Below are 15969 nucleotides of genomic sequence, written 5' to 3' on the forward strand. Positions count from 1 at the left end.
CAAATCAGCTTTAATGTATATTTTTAATTGTTTTAATTCAATCCATTTCAATGCCTGGGCAGCTTTCCGTAGATTTTCTGTTATGTTTTGTCATTTTATTTATACACCATTTTCCTGGTCATAGGACGTGTTCAGCTGCTTGACTCTTTGCACGCTTGCTTAGACGTGAGGTTTTTATTTCAGCTTTGTGCCTGTGCTGCTATCTTTGCAATGGAAGTGAAGGCAAGATTAATGCCTCTAGCAAACAGCTTACTCTATACCAGGGGCGGGGGAACTCCAGGCCTCAAGGGCCAGTGTCCTGCAGGTTTTAGATGTGTCCTTGATCCATCACGGCTGATTTAAATGGCTAAATTCAACATGGCTTGAACTTTTCCAGTGGCCTGGTAATGAACTACTCATTTAAATCATCCGTGTTGGATCAACGACACATCTAAAACCTGCAGGACACCGGCCCTTGAGGCCTGACGTTCCCCACACCCTACTCTTAACCAAAGACATCTTTAGGGACTGTGATAACAGTTGCTAGTATAGGAACATAAACCAGGAATGCCTTAATATAAACTATGCACTAGCTCTGCAGTAAAGTCCAATTTGTTGTAAACTCACCTTTAATCTTCCTAGAGGCTGAAATTTTTATTACTTTGAATAGATTAGCATTTGAAAGTTTGAGGTTCTACTTTATGCCATTTCTTTATGTCCTTCTTGTCATGTTAAAATATTTAACAACCATCTGTTGTATTATAGTTCCGTGTAAGTAGCTGTCTGAAAAGCTAATGGCTTCTGCTTTTGTCTTTATATTTGATTAGTAGTTGCCACCTTGAATTTAATCTGTGCCTTTGACAGTCTTGAAAACATCCTTTGCTGTATCTGTAAAGACTGTTAGATGAACTGCCTCCATGATTAGTGTTGAAATGCTGCTTAGCTAAATTAAATCTTGCATCACTATAACCAGCATGTGCATTTGATATATGAATAAATGATCAAATGCCAAGACGTTGCCAGAGTGATCATTATTTTAAACCTGATCGTAATCTAAGACAGACCAAGACACAAGATAGTAACCAAAGTTTATTTAATTTTGGCATTATGGTCAAAAGATATTACAACATTTTTAAAGAGAGAGACACACACACACACACACACACACGTCGTCATCCACAGCACCACACAGCTTATCTGCCTTTTACACTGTACTGAAATCAATCTTTCCATCACATCCTGTCACAGCTCACTCTTTCGCACACCATACATTTATTTCTCTCTTTAAACATACTCTTAATAATACAATTACTTGTAAAATACACACACATCCTCTTACAAAAGTCACGCATCCAAACACAGGCATGCACACAGTGGGCTGTCTATCTGAGGCTGTTGCTGTTGGGTTGTGATCCAGCGAGACCGGGGTGGTCTGGACTGTGGCGGTTCTGTGGGGGGGCAGAAATAGAGTTGTCACACTTATAGGATGAATATAGGTGTGGTCTTCACTGCTGCTGAGTGACATGAAGCAGGAGTTTAGGGAGGCTACATCTGCAGTGGGACCCCAGATGGTTTTAAAATTATTGAGGTTGGCAAACACAATTAAAGACCTTGTTTAGAGATTTGGTGTCTCAGAAAGGACTAAAACTGTGGAGAAAATATGGATCTGGTTTTTGCAGAATATTGCTTAAAGTTAACTGTTTTAGCAGGTTAAAGCAGAGGAGATTAAGAACTTTTCAATGCTTTATTGCAAAAAAGCTTAATTATTTCGATCAGGGATTACTCACAATGTTTGATGAAATCTAGTAAACAAAAATCAGCAGTAGAAGTCATGGTTATGTTTTTTATTTAACCTAAGAACATTTCCACATGCACAATTTTTAAGACAATTTTTTTCAAGGGAATGGGGCTAAACAGCTGTGTAGCCTTAAAAAAAAATAAAAAAAATCACTTATCGGTGAGGTTAACTGGAAAGAAGAAAACTTGCTAGGAAGGAATAAAGACCAAAATCTGAAGGAGTGGGAAAAAAAGGTGATGTGGTGTGATGAGCCGAAATTTAATCTGTTCCAGAGTGACGGGCACATCTTACAGGTGTAAGAAGAGAGGCAGATGAAGTGATGCATAAATCACGCCTGGTGCCTAATGCACAATCCTATGGGGACAGTGTTATGATCTGGGGTTGGTTCAGTTGGTCAGGTTGACAAATGTTATGTAGCAACTTTAAGTTTCTAAAAAATAAATAAATAAATAAAATAAAATAAAATTGTCAGCCAAAAACCTGGATATACTTAATGACTGGATTTTCCACCAATTAATTTTTTGATGGGAGGCTCTTGTTCCAAGATGAAAATGCCAGGATTCAATGGGCTCAAACTGTGTATGACAAATCGTTTCTACACTTGGATTGGCCACCACTGCATTGGTGAAAAGCCTGCGCAACTCTGGAAGTAGATAAATTTAGTCATTAAAGCTCCAGTTAAATAAAATTTTAAAATAGTGCGATTTCAATTTTTTCTTTTGGTTGAGCAGTGTACATACAGGTATCATCATGATCATGTAGTTAAAGCATTCAGATCCCACGACTTTTTGCACATTTGGTGTTTTCCACTGAATTAAGATCAAATGATGCATTTGCAAACATGTAACGGTTTACATATTTGCCTAAAAAGTGAAAGATCCTCACTTTTGATAAGAGACACAAATCCCTTTGTTTTTGTGTGAGGAAGGGTTTTTGGTTTAAAATAAATAAATAAATCTGCCGACTCAAATACGAGGAGCTACTTGAAGTGTCGATCCCTTGTGAATAAGAGATCAGACAAAAGTAGCCTTTAAAAAAATAAAATAAATAAAATACAGAAATTAAAATAAACCTGAAGTGACTATAATAATGAGATCCGTCTAACTAGTTCAGGTAAAGTTTGACAAATGATCTTACCTTCTTCTTTTTCTTGTCTTTCTTCTTTTTCTTGCGATCAGGATCATCATCTCTCTTTTTCTTCTTTTTCTTGGGATCAGAGTCTGACGGCGTTTCTGTGACATCAAACATCAAAATAAGAAAGGTTATTGAAATGATAATATTTGTACCTTTTTGCAGACATGCATGTGGATAAATTTATATCATACCTTGTGGTAATGGATCCTGCGGTCGATGGTGTTTGTGCTTGTGCTTGCTCTTCTTCTTTGGAGGCTGTATGTGCATCAGTCTGTACTGTTCTGGGAGCTGCAAAGATGTGATGAAAAATTAGTTGCGTACTTAATATGCAAATATGAGAATTAAGATCATTTAAATGTCAGTTGAATTTGAATAATCAGTGTCAGTCAGGACGTTGAAAATGTCTGCGTGAACTTTATACTGCATTGTATTGTGTAGTATGTACCGGTCCTGTGTGTAGTCTGAAGCCTGTTAGCAGAGCGCCAGTCAGTGGGCTGAAGGAGTTTCCACACACTGGAGGCTTATCAATCAGAGAGCGTAATGAGCTGCCGTCCTGTGTGCCCGGACAGTCAATCATACCTGCAGAGAAGCAGAAAGGTCAAAACGTAATTGCTCAGCTGTGTTCACAGGTAAATTTAATTAAATATTCAAATCAAAAGAGAAAGAAACAAATAAACTGCTGCAACTTTTTTCCCCTACTGGGTCCCCACCCACTCTTTGTTGTGATCAGTTCTTTTTTCCACATGCATCCCTCTAGTTTTTCCACTTTTTGTAGATTCACTCCATTCTGATAGTTTCAACAATATCCCTCCAGGAATTTGCTGACATTTGTGAGTCCTTATACTGATGTTATGATTATTATTCCTTATATCGATATGATGATTCTCTCACTGATAAATTGTGCAGCAGAAAAGTAGCTGGAAATGCACAGGACGAATCACAATAGTTTCAGACTGCTTCGACCTGACATGTAGTTAAATTTCTATGGGAGGTGCATGTCAGGTTATGTCATAACGTTTTAAGAGAAGTTTGCAGTTATGATGTAGCTTCGCATAAAATTCCCACTGATTCCCACTAATATGTTATATCTGTATTAACTAGTTGTGGATCATGGTTTAACAGCTCCATTATCAGAGTACTCATAAAGATCCAAAACAAGAGATGTGATTAGAGTATTACAATCATCTTTACTATCACATCACATTGTTTATGTCCTGTGCCGTAGCAGAAGAAATGGCTGAAGATAAACTACAAAGTGTTTTTCCAATATGAGTTTATTTTGCAGCCAGTTTCATAACAAAAGGTGGCCTGTATAGTACACTTAAAACTAGATAACCAAAACACACAATAATATAATTGGGATCTTCAGGCCCATGAATGACACCTACACTTAGAATTCATTATTTCAGAACTCATTTGGCATTATTAAATGACCCAAAATGACAAACAATTAAGATATCAGAACTTGTGAAACAGGCTGGTGTGGAGGATAGACTACTTGTATAACTGACACTGACACTTGTGTCAGTCCACTTAAAAGGGAGTTGTCCTTTCCCACTTTCTCCAAGTGGTTGCTCATACGAAAAAGTTCTGATAACTCTCAGTTGTCAATGTGTCCTTTAGTAAAACTCAGTTTAAAGACTTTTTCTCAGTCAGCGGTATCCAACGGACAGTGAGAACCCAGGTTTTAAAATATTTTAGAATATTACATTTCACAGCTATCAAAGCAAAGCTTTACGGCTACTGTCCAACACTGATCACTATAAGATTGTTACTAAACAGTTATCCGACCACATCTGTGACTGTAGCACCCACCTGGTAACTCTGGCAGAAAGTTGCTGAGCTTCTCCTTCACCTTCTTCCCGCAGAACTTATTGTAAGCGTGCTCCAGGTTGTAGTGCGTGATGAGGTTGGTGTTTCCCGTTAACTCGTTCCCCACTAAGCACACACACCAAATTCATATCATTTGTAACCAATCTGTACATAAATGTTTGTGAAATAGATGGCCATTTCCAAAGGGAACCTGGGCTACTTCAGGGATGTTCATTCCCATAATAACCGTAGTTACACAACATATTTTTAAGCCACAAAAAGGTGTTAAATCTACAGCATTTGTGTTACACACTGAATATAAACGCTTCACTGAAAAACACATCGCTACTAACTACAATCTGCTAACTCAATGTTAGCCCACAACCAGCTAGTCAACCTACGTGAGCTAGTATTGTTTACAAACTATTTAAGCAGCTTTAGATTTCGGCTAAAGTTTAAAAATAAAGGACAAATTAAACACGAAGCACCCAACAGTTACAAGAATTCACCAGTACCAGGCAGCTCCCGCAGTAAATAGAAAGGTTCATTCATAGCTCCAGGCTTCCGTAGAGCAGGCCCTTCATCCCCGAGCTGCGGTGGTATCTGACCCGCCATGGCAACTTGGTTTTGCGGCATAGGCGGTGGAGGCTTCCCCGGTCCAAAACCCAGAGACGAAGAACCAGGTGGTCCCTGAGCTTCATTTGACCCGAAAAGAGTTGAAAACATTTCCGTCATATCTACCTTGAATAATACATTTATATGGAAAGAAAATGCCGGGCTCTTCAAGCTTATGGCCTGCTATCTGCGAGGAAGCTGTTCTCCGTGAATTCGAGTGTCAAGCGCTCTGCTCCTCACTTCTTTTCATGGCCACTTAACGTAATGCAGGCAACAAACACGCACTGTACCGTAACTGTCGGTGTATACAGGACTATAATCACTAACAATTTCCAAAACGTCGTGTTTATTTTCAAACAAACAGGCACAGTAAACAAACTCATTATGTACAATTAAGTTAGTGGACATATTGTGTAATTTGGAAAAATCACACATCAAAAACATCAGCGGGGCAAAGAGATGACGCCAGCCTTTCAAACTCTGTCACTGATACCTAAAAATGAGAGATAAGAACACACATAACAAAACTATTAGTACTCAATTTATTTATGTTACAAGTAGAAAAGTTCTATAACAAGTTACCAAATAAAACCATTAAAGCTACACTGAGACTAAATATACTGAACATCCTCATTAGGAATGATAGAAACATAGAATACAATAGAATAGCTACTTTATTGTTATTCAGATCATCAGTTAGTGCGCATTAGAATGCATTTTCAGTGCATTGACTCGCTTTTAATAATAATATAACAAATAAATCTTAAAATATAATACAAAAAGGACCTAAGATGTATATACACACAAATGTAAGAATATGAGAAAAAAGGTCTATAAACATGTAACAGCTAAAAAAAAGACTGTATGTGATCATCAAAATAAATGTACTGTATAAAGAATATTTTGTATATAAAAATCGAAATGACACAGTTTATACTTCCATACATGCTGAATATGGTTTTTTCATGGATCTTATTAGGGACAAGTCATATCTATTCTGCCAATTATCTACTGTCTCTCTCTCACCTTCCACTCATCAACAGCAGCAGAAATTCGGTGTTCAGTCTGACTGATGCTCTCTCTTCCACCCTGAACCTTCTGTGCTAGAGCAGCATTCTCTGCTTGAATCTTTTTCAGCTCCCGTCGCATGTAGGCCTCCTGCTTTTGATAGTACGGCATCAAAAAGCTGCAAAAGTCCTGCTCAGGGACCCCGCTTGGTCGCCTAAGACAACATTTGAGATGATGAGGGATTAAAATGCTTTGATTGTTAAAAAGCTGAAATAACACAGTGGTGATATGCAGTATAGTAAAGGAAGGCAATATAACTATAATACAAGATGCAAAGTTACCTTTTCAATCTGATTCACTGACTAAATGAAATTCTTAAATATACAGTTAGTACATTTAATGAAAAAATATTTCCACTTAGTTATGTTTCACTATTTAATTAGATAAAAAATAAGAAAAGAGAGAATTTCAGCAGTTTGGTAAGAAAATGCACAAAGCATATATAATTAAATACTCAAGATTTCAGAAGTTCAAGTGTTTTCAAAGCGGTTTACTGACCATGCAGGGTCTGGACTGTCCTTGGTGGCTCTCTCTAGTTTGTCCAGCTCATTCAGTTTTAACTCTAGCTGGCCTTCTTCAATCAGTCTGTTGATATCTTCCTTCATGAGAAGGAAAACACAAACTTTTATGTAAACAAGTTTAAATAAAGACCAGTAGTAGATCAGTGAATATGGCATACAATGAGTATTTGGACAGCTATACAAATGTTGGTTTTGCCCAGGAAAGTTATTTGGTTTGTCCTGTTGAATGACAAAATGCATTTGTAATACTAATTTTACTGCTATCAGCAAGGAAATTGACAATAAATGTCATAAATGTAATAAATGTCATATACAGTGGGGCAAAAAAGTATTTAGTCAGCCACCGATTGTGCAAGTTCCCCCACTTAAAATGATGACAGAGGTCAGTAATTTGCACCAGAGGTACACTTCAACTGTGAGAGACAGAATGTGAAAAAAAAATCCATGAATTCACATGGTAGGATGTGTAAAGAATTTATTCGTAAATCAGGGTGGAAAATAAGTATTTGGTCACCTCAAACAAGGAAAATCTCTGGCTCTCACAGACCTGTAACGTCTTCTGTAAGAAGCTTTTCTGTCCCCCACTCGTTACCTGTATGAATGGCACCTGTTTGAACTCATCATCTGTATAAAAGACACCTGTCCACAGCCTCAAACAGTCAGACTCCAAACGCCGCCATGGCCAAGACCAAAGAGCTTTCGAAGGACACCAGGAAAAGTATTGTAGACCTGCACCAGACTGGGAAGAGTGAATCTACAATAGGCAAGCAGCTTGGTGTGAAAAAATCAACTGTGGGAGCAATCATCAGAAAATGGAAGACATACAAGACCACTGATAATCTCCCACGATCTGGGGCTCCACGCAAGATCTCATCCCGTGGGGTCAAAATGATCATGAGAACGGTGAGCAAAGATCCCAGAGCCACACGGGGGGACCTGGTGAATGACCTGCAGAGAGCTGGGACCAAAGTAACAAAGGTCACCATCAGTAACACACTACAACGGCAGGGAATCAAATCCCGCAGTGCCAGACGTGCTCCGCTGCTGAAGCCAGTGCATGTCCAGGCCCGTCTGAAGTTTGCCAGAGAGCACATGGATGATACAGCAGAGGATTGGGAGAATGTCATGTGGTCAGATGAAACCAAAGTAGAACTTTTTGGTATAAACTCAACTCGTCGTGTTTGGAGGAAGAAGAATACTGAGTTGCATCCCAAGAACACCATACCTACTGTGAAGCATGGGGGTGGAAACATCATGCTATGGGGCTGTTTTTCTGCCAAGGGGACAGGACAACTGATCCGTGTTAAGGACAGAATGAATGGGGCCATGTATCGTGAGATTTTGAGCCAAAACCTCCTTCCATCAGTGAGAACTTTGAAGATGAAACGAGGCTGGGTCTTCCAACATGACAATGATCCAAAACACACCGCCCGGGCAACAAAGGAGTGGCTCCGTAAGAAGCATTTGAAAGTCCTGGAGTGGCCTAGCCAGTCTCCAGACCTCAACCCCATAGAAAATCTGTGGCGGGAGTTGAAAGTCCGTGTTGCTCGGCGACAGCCCCAAAACATCACTGCTCTCGAGAAGATCTGCATGGAGGAATGGGCCAAAATACCAGCTACTGTGTGTGCAAACCTGGTAAAGACCTATAGTAAACGTTTGACCTCTGTTATTGCCAACAAAGGTTATGTTACAAAGTATTGAGTTGTATTTTTGTTATTGACCAAATACTTATTTTCCACCCTGATTTATGAATAAATTCTTTACAAATCCTACCATGTGAATTCATGGATTTTTTTTTCACATTCTGTCTCTCACAGTTGAAGTGTACCTCTGGTGCAAATTACTGACCTCTGTCATCATTTTAGGTGGGGGAACTTGCACAATCGGTGACTGACTAAATACTTTTTTGCCCCACTGTATACAATGTATAAAAAAAAGGTGTACCACACATACAGCCTAAGCAATACACAATGCAAAGGAGGCAAAAGTCCTCCCATTTGTTTGTTTTTAAATACAGGGTTTTAATGTAATATGCTACAGACCTGTATGGTGCTCCGCAGCTCCTCTATGAACTGCTTGTGAATGCTCTCCATTCTCTGAGGGTTCTTACTGTACAGTGGACGAAACATGCTGGCGAATCTGTTAAAACTGTGAGAGAACAGTGTGAACAAAGTAAAGTAAACTATGACCTTTCCTGAAAATGATAGCTAAGGAATAAGTAGATCATTAACATTATAAGACACTACTGCTATGTTAAAAGTACGTTTGGATAGGCCTTCTTATTTGGAGGACAGGAGGGCAGTGGAATTGTTTGGTTTTCATCTGTAAGTAAAATAATATACATTTAAAAAATAATCATAACAGAGTGCCTGTCTGAAGTGTTAGATTTGTCCAAACCAGAGTTCTGAATAATCGTATTAAAGATTTCTTGCTAACAAACACCACAGGATCATTCCTTTGTCAATTTATCTCACTATCTCACATGTGCAAGGGCAAAAAATCTGTATGGGAAAGATACACTTCTTTAAAAGAAATATGTCAAATTCAAGTCCAATATTTATCATAAGTGATCATAAGTAGTCTTCTAGATAACAAAAAATGTAAAATGAAAAAAAAAATGCTAGGGCTCTTAAACAGCCCAACCTCCATCCCTTATTTTTATTTATTTGTTAAAAAAATAATAATAATAATAATAATAACCCTATGATTTTGCACAATTCCCAACAAGCTTCCCTCTGTTTTTCCCCAGAAACGACAACAGACTACACAAACTGCAAGTAAGCTGTTCATCGAATGTTTTTTTTAAAGCTGAGGTTCATTAAATATGAAGCTTTTAACACACTTAGTTGTTAGTTTTACTTTTTAAGTCCCTTATTGTATTACTTTTTTTAAAATTAATCTCGCTATTCCAGGGTTTTTAAGCTATTAAGTTTTATGTTGTTTTTAATGCCTCGGTGTTGTGACACAATGAGTACCCTAAATTTAGGGCTAGATTGAGGAAATATCTTATATATACTCTTGGGGTATTCTAGGTTATTATACTGGAGTTTTATTGGCTCACTTGAGATAAATTAAGACTGTTTGTGTTCTGATAATGAGATCTTCACACTTGGTTTACTGTTTATTTAATGACCACCACCTTTGTAACTATTTGATGAGAAACGTTCAAACCAGCTCTCACCCCTGTTTATATCCTTCGTGCAGAGGTAATATCATGACATACGTGTAGTTCACCGTAAAAACAAGGTAATAAACACAACACCCAACACGTTACCTGACATCTTCGATAAACCTGTTCAGGCTCTTCTGCATGACTTTGTCAAAAAGCTTCATCCTCTTGTACCGAGCCTCCGCCTCCGCTGTCGGTTTATTCGGCATCTGTGAGGAAGCTTCTCCTGTCGCTTCATTAGCCTGGCTTTCAGCTGAATCTTCCGCACCAGTTTTAACCGCACTGTGCACTTCTGTTGCTGACTTACTTTCCTCCATTTTTCAGCTGCCTCTGTTTATGTTTTGCAGCGCCCGCCAAATCTACGGCGAGCCGCCGGACCCAGAAACGACGCCGCCGCCCCCATTTGGCACATGCGCACTGTAACACCGTAGCTCAACAGCTCCAGCTGTCATTTCTCCTCCAACACTCTGTCGCGGTGGTTCGTCTTCTCCGTCAGCATGGGTTTACTCACGGGACTCTGCGCTTTCTTGTATCACTTACCTCAGATTTACAAATGGCTGCTCAAGCCGTACTATATCACGTCCTTCCTCTTGACCATCTCCTTCGTGGTGGTGCGAAAGACTCCAGGTCTTTGCGAGCACCTGGTGACCCAGCGCGAGGACGGCAACTCCTGTGACTTTGACTGGGTGAGCATAGTGGTGGTGGGGGAGCTGCGGTAATGCTTGCGGTTACCTTTGGTGGGGCTAATTAAGCCTCTGAAATATGAAATAAATAGAAGTAGTAAATAAACTTGACACAAAGTTGTTGTTTGTTTGTTTTAATGATTTTGCTCCTTTTGTTTTACAGAGAGAGCTGGAGATCCTCATGTTTCTCAGTGCAATAGTGATGATGAAGAACAGGAGAGCTAGTGAGTAGTCTACCCCCCCCCCCCCCCCACACACACACACACACACTGTCTTATGTGTAAACCTACTGATGAAAGTGTGTTTACACTATAAACTGTCACATCACAAAAAGTGGCCCAATCAACCATGTGGCCAATGATCCAAACCACTCAGCGAATCATAGGAAGCACCGGGATATGTTGTGATTTATTTGTTGACCTTAACTTTTTAGATAAAGTCAGGAAGGTCGCTTTGTTTGTGTCTTTATTACATGCTGCTGTTAATCTTTAACCACACAGTCTGATGTTTAACTGTTTCCACTCCTTGATCTGATAAGCCATTTGAGAGGAACCCCCACTCTACTGAGAACACACATCTGTAAAGTGATTCACTGTAAACTTTGGGTTTGTTGTGTAAACATTAAGGGAGTGGGAGGGGTTCACTTACACACTGCAAGGTCAACAGTATGAAGGTGTTCCTCTGCTGTTCATTCATTGTTCCCTGCTCTTTGTTTCCTCAGTCACAGTGGAGCAGCACATTGGGAACTTGTTAATGTTCAGCAAAGTGGCCAACTGTATCCTCTTCTTCAGGATGGACATTCGGTTTGGCATCCTCTACCTTGCACTGTGCCTCGGTCAGTGGTCTGTCACAACCACCTTTAAAATTGTGTAGTGTAAACTGTGTCTACCAGTGGTTCTTAATTAGAAAAGCACAACTCTACTGCATTAACCATCCCCAGTCTTAAGGCAGTGATGCTGCACTCATTCTTTAGTTAGAGAGATATGTTAATGAGAATAGGAGTGGTCTTTTGTTTTGTTTTGACATGCCAAATTAATCAGCCCTCTGTATTCACCTTGTACTGATATCTAAAGCTCATCAAGGGGTTTCTCCTTGAGCCAGTGTTTCTGAGACATAATGTGCAACAGCAATTAGTTCCCATTTCTGTTACTGCTGTAAAAAATGATCATTATTTTATGTACTTGAAGCTCATTCCACTGATAAAAGTCCTCACACTTTTGACAAATTTTTCTTCATCTGAATACCATACAGTGGGAAGTTGGTGTTATCACTGTACAGAAAAGTGACATCAGCAGTTTTCTTGTATATATTTAGATTATTTTCCAATGCAGGTGAGGTGCAATGAGTATTTTTACTCTGAAGTCCTGAATTTTTCATCTGGCAAAGATTTATGTATTTATTTTAAGAAAAAGCTTCACATCTTCTCTGTGAAGTGTTCTCCTGGTAAAGCAGCAATCTGAGCCCTGTTTAGAAACTTCTCTGAGCTTTCTGCAATCAGAACTTTTTATTAACTGGCCTACAGGTGGTGCCATTGTGTAATTTATAAAAACAGTGTCCTTTACAACCCCCCCACCCCCCAACAAAAGAAGCATTCATTCAAAGTCAAATTTATCTTTATAGCACATTTAAAAACAGCTGTTGACCAAAGTGTACACCTAAAATAATCAAATTACATAAAAACATAGGACAAGATGGCAGAATTTAAGAAAGGAAACATAAAATGAGAAAACTTAAATAAGAAATAACACAAATAAAAATGTTTTTTACCAAAGTATCATAGGTGAACAGAGACTACCACTGGATAAACTGTAAAATGTACATTGTTTTTATCCTTTTTAAGCTCACCAGTCTGTTTATCTGTGTATTCTCTGCAGCATTTGTCATGACCTGTCAGCCACCTCTCTACATGGGCCCAGAGTACATCAAGTACTTCAGTGACAAGACCATCGACGTGAGTCCTGTCTGATATCAGCTGACCATTTGCATGTATAGTAGTGCCACTGGTCTTTGTAATGATAGATAAAAACAAAAGAGGTGGGAATTACATACAGTTACATCAGTTGGGAGTGTTATTTTATTTGAAAGTTCATGGAGTGATTGAGTCTATTAATCATTTTGTTTGAAATTAGAGCAGTTTCCATCAAACACTGAAATCCAGTTATATGATATTATATTAATTGTATGTCTGACATTTAAAAATTCCTAAACTAAAATACCAAAAAAAAAGCGAACTCTCTAACTGATCATGCCCTGCTCAGAGGGGTGGGTTGGTTTGAGTGTAACTTTGTGTTCTTCACTCATTAGGAGGAGCTGCAGCGGGACAGTCGTGTCACATGGCTCGTTGAATTCTACGCCAACTGGTCCTCAGATTGTCAGTCGTTTGCTCCCATCTTTGCAAACCTTTCTCTCAAGTAAGAAATCACACCCTTTACTCCAGTCGCATTCAGGTTTTCTAAGGTTAAATATTTCAGAACATAAATTTTTTTAAATCACCTGCTTCCTACCAAGTTTAAAATGATTTGAATACAGTTTCAGATAGACACGTGTCATAATACACCATGTCATTAAATACTTAATAAAAATTGTGCAGGAATTTTGCTTGGACAACTGTTCTTCACAGCATTGCTTCAGTTCATTGAGGTTTGCAGTGAGGCAGTTATGCACAGCATTGAGGTCTGGATTCAACTGGGCCATCGGAACACTTTGAACACTTTGCAGTCATTCTGTTGTAGATTTGCTGCTGTGCTTGGGATCATTGTCCTGCTACATGACCCTTTTTTTGACCAAGGTTTAGTTTTTTGGAGAGATGGGTATACATGTGGAAGAGTTCATGGTCCACTCAGTGGAGTATCCAAGTCCTGTGGCTGCAAAACAAGCCCAAATCATCACCACTCCACTACCGTGCTTGACAGTTGCTTTGAGGTGTTTGTGGCTTATAAGCTTTATTTGGGTGTCTCCAGACATGGCGATGCATGTTATGGCCTGTTACGACCCCCTCTGCTAGGGGACAGGGAGGAGTAACATACATAAGCATACATACACAGGAAACTAAATGAAGAAAAGGTTTAATTGCAGAAATTCAAACTGAAAACCAACAGGGCTGCATTCTGCAGGCCACTGTGCAACCAGTTAACATGTAATACAATAACACAGACGAGGGTAAAAGTTAAGGTTTAACTAAGGCAAGTTAGCATCACAAAACTCCAATCAAACTAAGTTCACCCATATACCAAGGTTAACAAGCAAAGTTCAACACTATGAACAGGGTTTAACAAAAAGTTCAAAGAGGGAGGCACGAAGGGCAAACTGCATGTTCAGTCCTAAGCAGCAGCCCGTGAGTGAAGACTTTCCTTAGCAGGAAAGACAGTCAAGTGTGTGTTGATACGCACCTGAATGCTTCAGACCAGAAAAGCTGCCAAAACATCTGTTTTTATGGATCTGCTACCCAACTGCTACTTACCCTCTTAATTTCTTATGGAAGCTGTAAGGATGTGCTTAGTTTATCACACACTGCTTCTGCACTTTTGTTAATTAATGACACAGTAAAACATGTCATGTGGTATTGTTCATATGAGGTAACATTTACCTAAATTTTAAGACTTGCTAAGGACCAAATAATTTTTTAATTATGTGCTGATATAGAAAAGAAGAGTCTAGATGATATTTAATCTCAGTCAGGGTTTCTTATTTGAAAACAGAAATGACACTATGTAAAAAAAAAAAAAAAAAAAAGATCCAAGATGTTAGTTAACATTTTGAAACAATACCCTTGCCTGATTGTTGCTGGTGTACCTGTTGTAGAGTCACTTCAAATGCAAGATAATGTAATTTACTTCATGTTAGAGAAACAGCTGTGTATTTGTCTCAAATGTCTCATGTGTCGTCCTTTATATTCTGCAGCTACAACTGTGCTGGACTCCGCTTTGGGAAGATAGACATTGGTCGCTATGAAGAGGTTTCAAAGAAGTCAGTTTTGGGGGGCTTTTTTGCCTTTAATAAATGATCTTTAATTATCCAGTATTGCTCGATTCTTTCTAGAATTCTATTGACTGGTATTAACTGTCTTTCTGAACAGGTACAGGGTTAGTACTTCTCCTCTGGCCAAGCAGCTACCTTCAGTTCTGCTTTTTCAAGGAGGACGGGAAGTTATGAGGCGTCCAATGGTGGACAGCAAAGGTAGAGCTGTATCTTGGACCATGAACGAGGTACGTCTATTCAGATTTTAAGAAAACACATGAAATAAGACCTGAGTAGATGCTGCTTGCTTACACATGCAGACAGCATAAATACATTTTGTATCACCCACAGGAGAACATCATCCGAGAGTTTAACCTCAACGAGCTCTTCCAGAAATCCAAGAAGCTGAACAAAAGCCATGGTTCGAAGGAAGAGGAGCAGAATGGCTCTCAGCCACAAGAGGGTGGCGAGGAGCTTCCTCCTGACACCGACAATACGGAGCAGCCAAAAGAGAGCAAGAAAGACCAGTGAAGAGGAGCTGCATCAAGTCTTTGCTTTGCTCTTAACATTTCTGTAACTTTCCTTATTGTAACAGCCAAATATTTTTAGTTTAAGGGAAGAAAACAAGCTCCACTACCACAAGAAATAGTCTCTACACTGTAAGTCTTTATTGTGGGGAAATACCCATAACCGCTGATCTTATTTAAACGATCTGTGTGTGATGCAGATTGAAGCAGCAGCGATTTTGGAGCATTTTATTACACTAAGTTATTGACGAACAAAAAAAGATTTTTGCTAATTTTTTTTCCACTTTTGTCAACGTGTCATTGGTTCTTTTGCTGCCTGTATTTATTGACTGGTTTGTTTACTTTTGTGTCAGAAAAGCCAAAGTAAAAGCTTGAGGTGAAACAAAGTAAGACTGCGTGCAATGATAAAATCCAAGACACATTCTCTTTCAACAGTTTGACCTTTTTATTCTGACACGACATCTTTTTAAAAATTCTTTATAAGGCCATTTTGGAATTTTTTTTAAATGTTCTCATTACAGATAGTTGAAACTCGTTCCATTCATCACAGCCAACAACAGCAATATTTTATCTCACATAGAAGTTACTTGCTATACTCACATAGGTTCAGGTTGTTCAGTGGCCACCATCCCTTGGCCAGAGCGGGAAGAAAAAAAAAGTCAACACAGGTTCTCTTTATTTCTCTGTACGATGGCTGCTTTGTGCC

The 15969-nt window shown here is 39.0% G+C and overlaps 3 protein-coding genes across 4 annotated transcripts; 1 reads left to right on the forward strand and 2 right to left on the reverse strand.

The window, feature by feature from the left end:
• Positions 1 to 1095: 1095 nt before the first annotated feature.
• med19a (mediator complex subunit 19a) lies at positions 1096 to 5615 on the reverse strand. 2 transcript variants are annotated; one of them, XM_005723157.2, is made up of 6 exons: positions 5233 to 5615; positions 4727 to 4849; positions 3357 to 3490; positions 3103 to 3199; positions 2915 to 3009; positions 1096 to 1427 (listed from the first exon to the last, which is right to left on the reverse strand). In XM_005723157.2, exons 1-6 carry the CDS (start codon positions 5456 to 5458, stop codon positions 1362 to 1364), a joined length of 741 nt encoding a protein of 246 aa, XP_005723214.1. In that variant the 5' UTR covers positions 5459 to 5615; the 3' UTR covers positions 1096 to 1361. The 2 variants fall into 2 exon arrangements, with proteins under 2 accessions (XP_005723214.1, XP_005723215.1); XM_005723158.2 differs by having other exon boundaries at positions 5239 to 5614.
• A 52-nt stretch (positions 5616 to 5667) lies between these two features.
• Positions 5668 to 10484, reverse strand: pmf1 (polyamine modulated factor 1). Its single transcript, XM_005723161.2, has 5 exons — positions 10202 to 10484; positions 8970 to 9075; positions 6905 to 7005; positions 6365 to 6560; positions 5668 to 5831 (listed from the first exon to the last, which is right to left on the reverse strand). Exons 1-5 carry the CDS (start codon positions 10411 to 10413, stop codon positions 5766 to 5768), a joined length of 681 nt encoding a protein of 226 aa, XP_005723218.1. The 5' UTR covers positions 10414 to 10484; the 3' UTR covers positions 5668 to 5765.
• A 37-nt stretch (positions 10485 to 10521) lies between these two features.
• tmx2a (thioredoxin-related transmembrane protein 2a) lies at positions 10522 to 15910 on the forward strand. The gene is made up of 8 exons (XM_005723160.2): positions 10522 to 10782; positions 10943 to 11003; positions 11501 to 11614; positions 12654 to 12730; positions 13084 to 13190; positions 14680 to 14745; positions 14855 to 14984; positions 15088 to 15910. Exons 1-8 carry the CDS (start codon positions 10594 to 10596, stop codon positions 15265 to 15267), a joined length of 924 nt encoding a protein of 307 aa, XP_005723217.1. The 5' UTR covers positions 10522 to 10593; the 3' UTR covers positions 15268 to 15910.
• Positions 15911 to 15969: the final 59 nt, after the last annotated feature.

This window comes from Pundamilia nyererei, unplaced genomic scaffold (assembly GCF_000239375.1).
Source record: "Pundamilia nyererei isolate P.nyererei 1_Seehausen unplaced genomic scaffold, PunNye1.0 scaffold00008, whole genome shotgun sequence".
In the NCBI taxonomy this organism is placed as follows: domain Eukaryota; kingdom Metazoa; phylum Chordata; class Actinopteri; order Cichliformes; family Cichlidae; genus Pundamilia; species Pundamilia nyererei.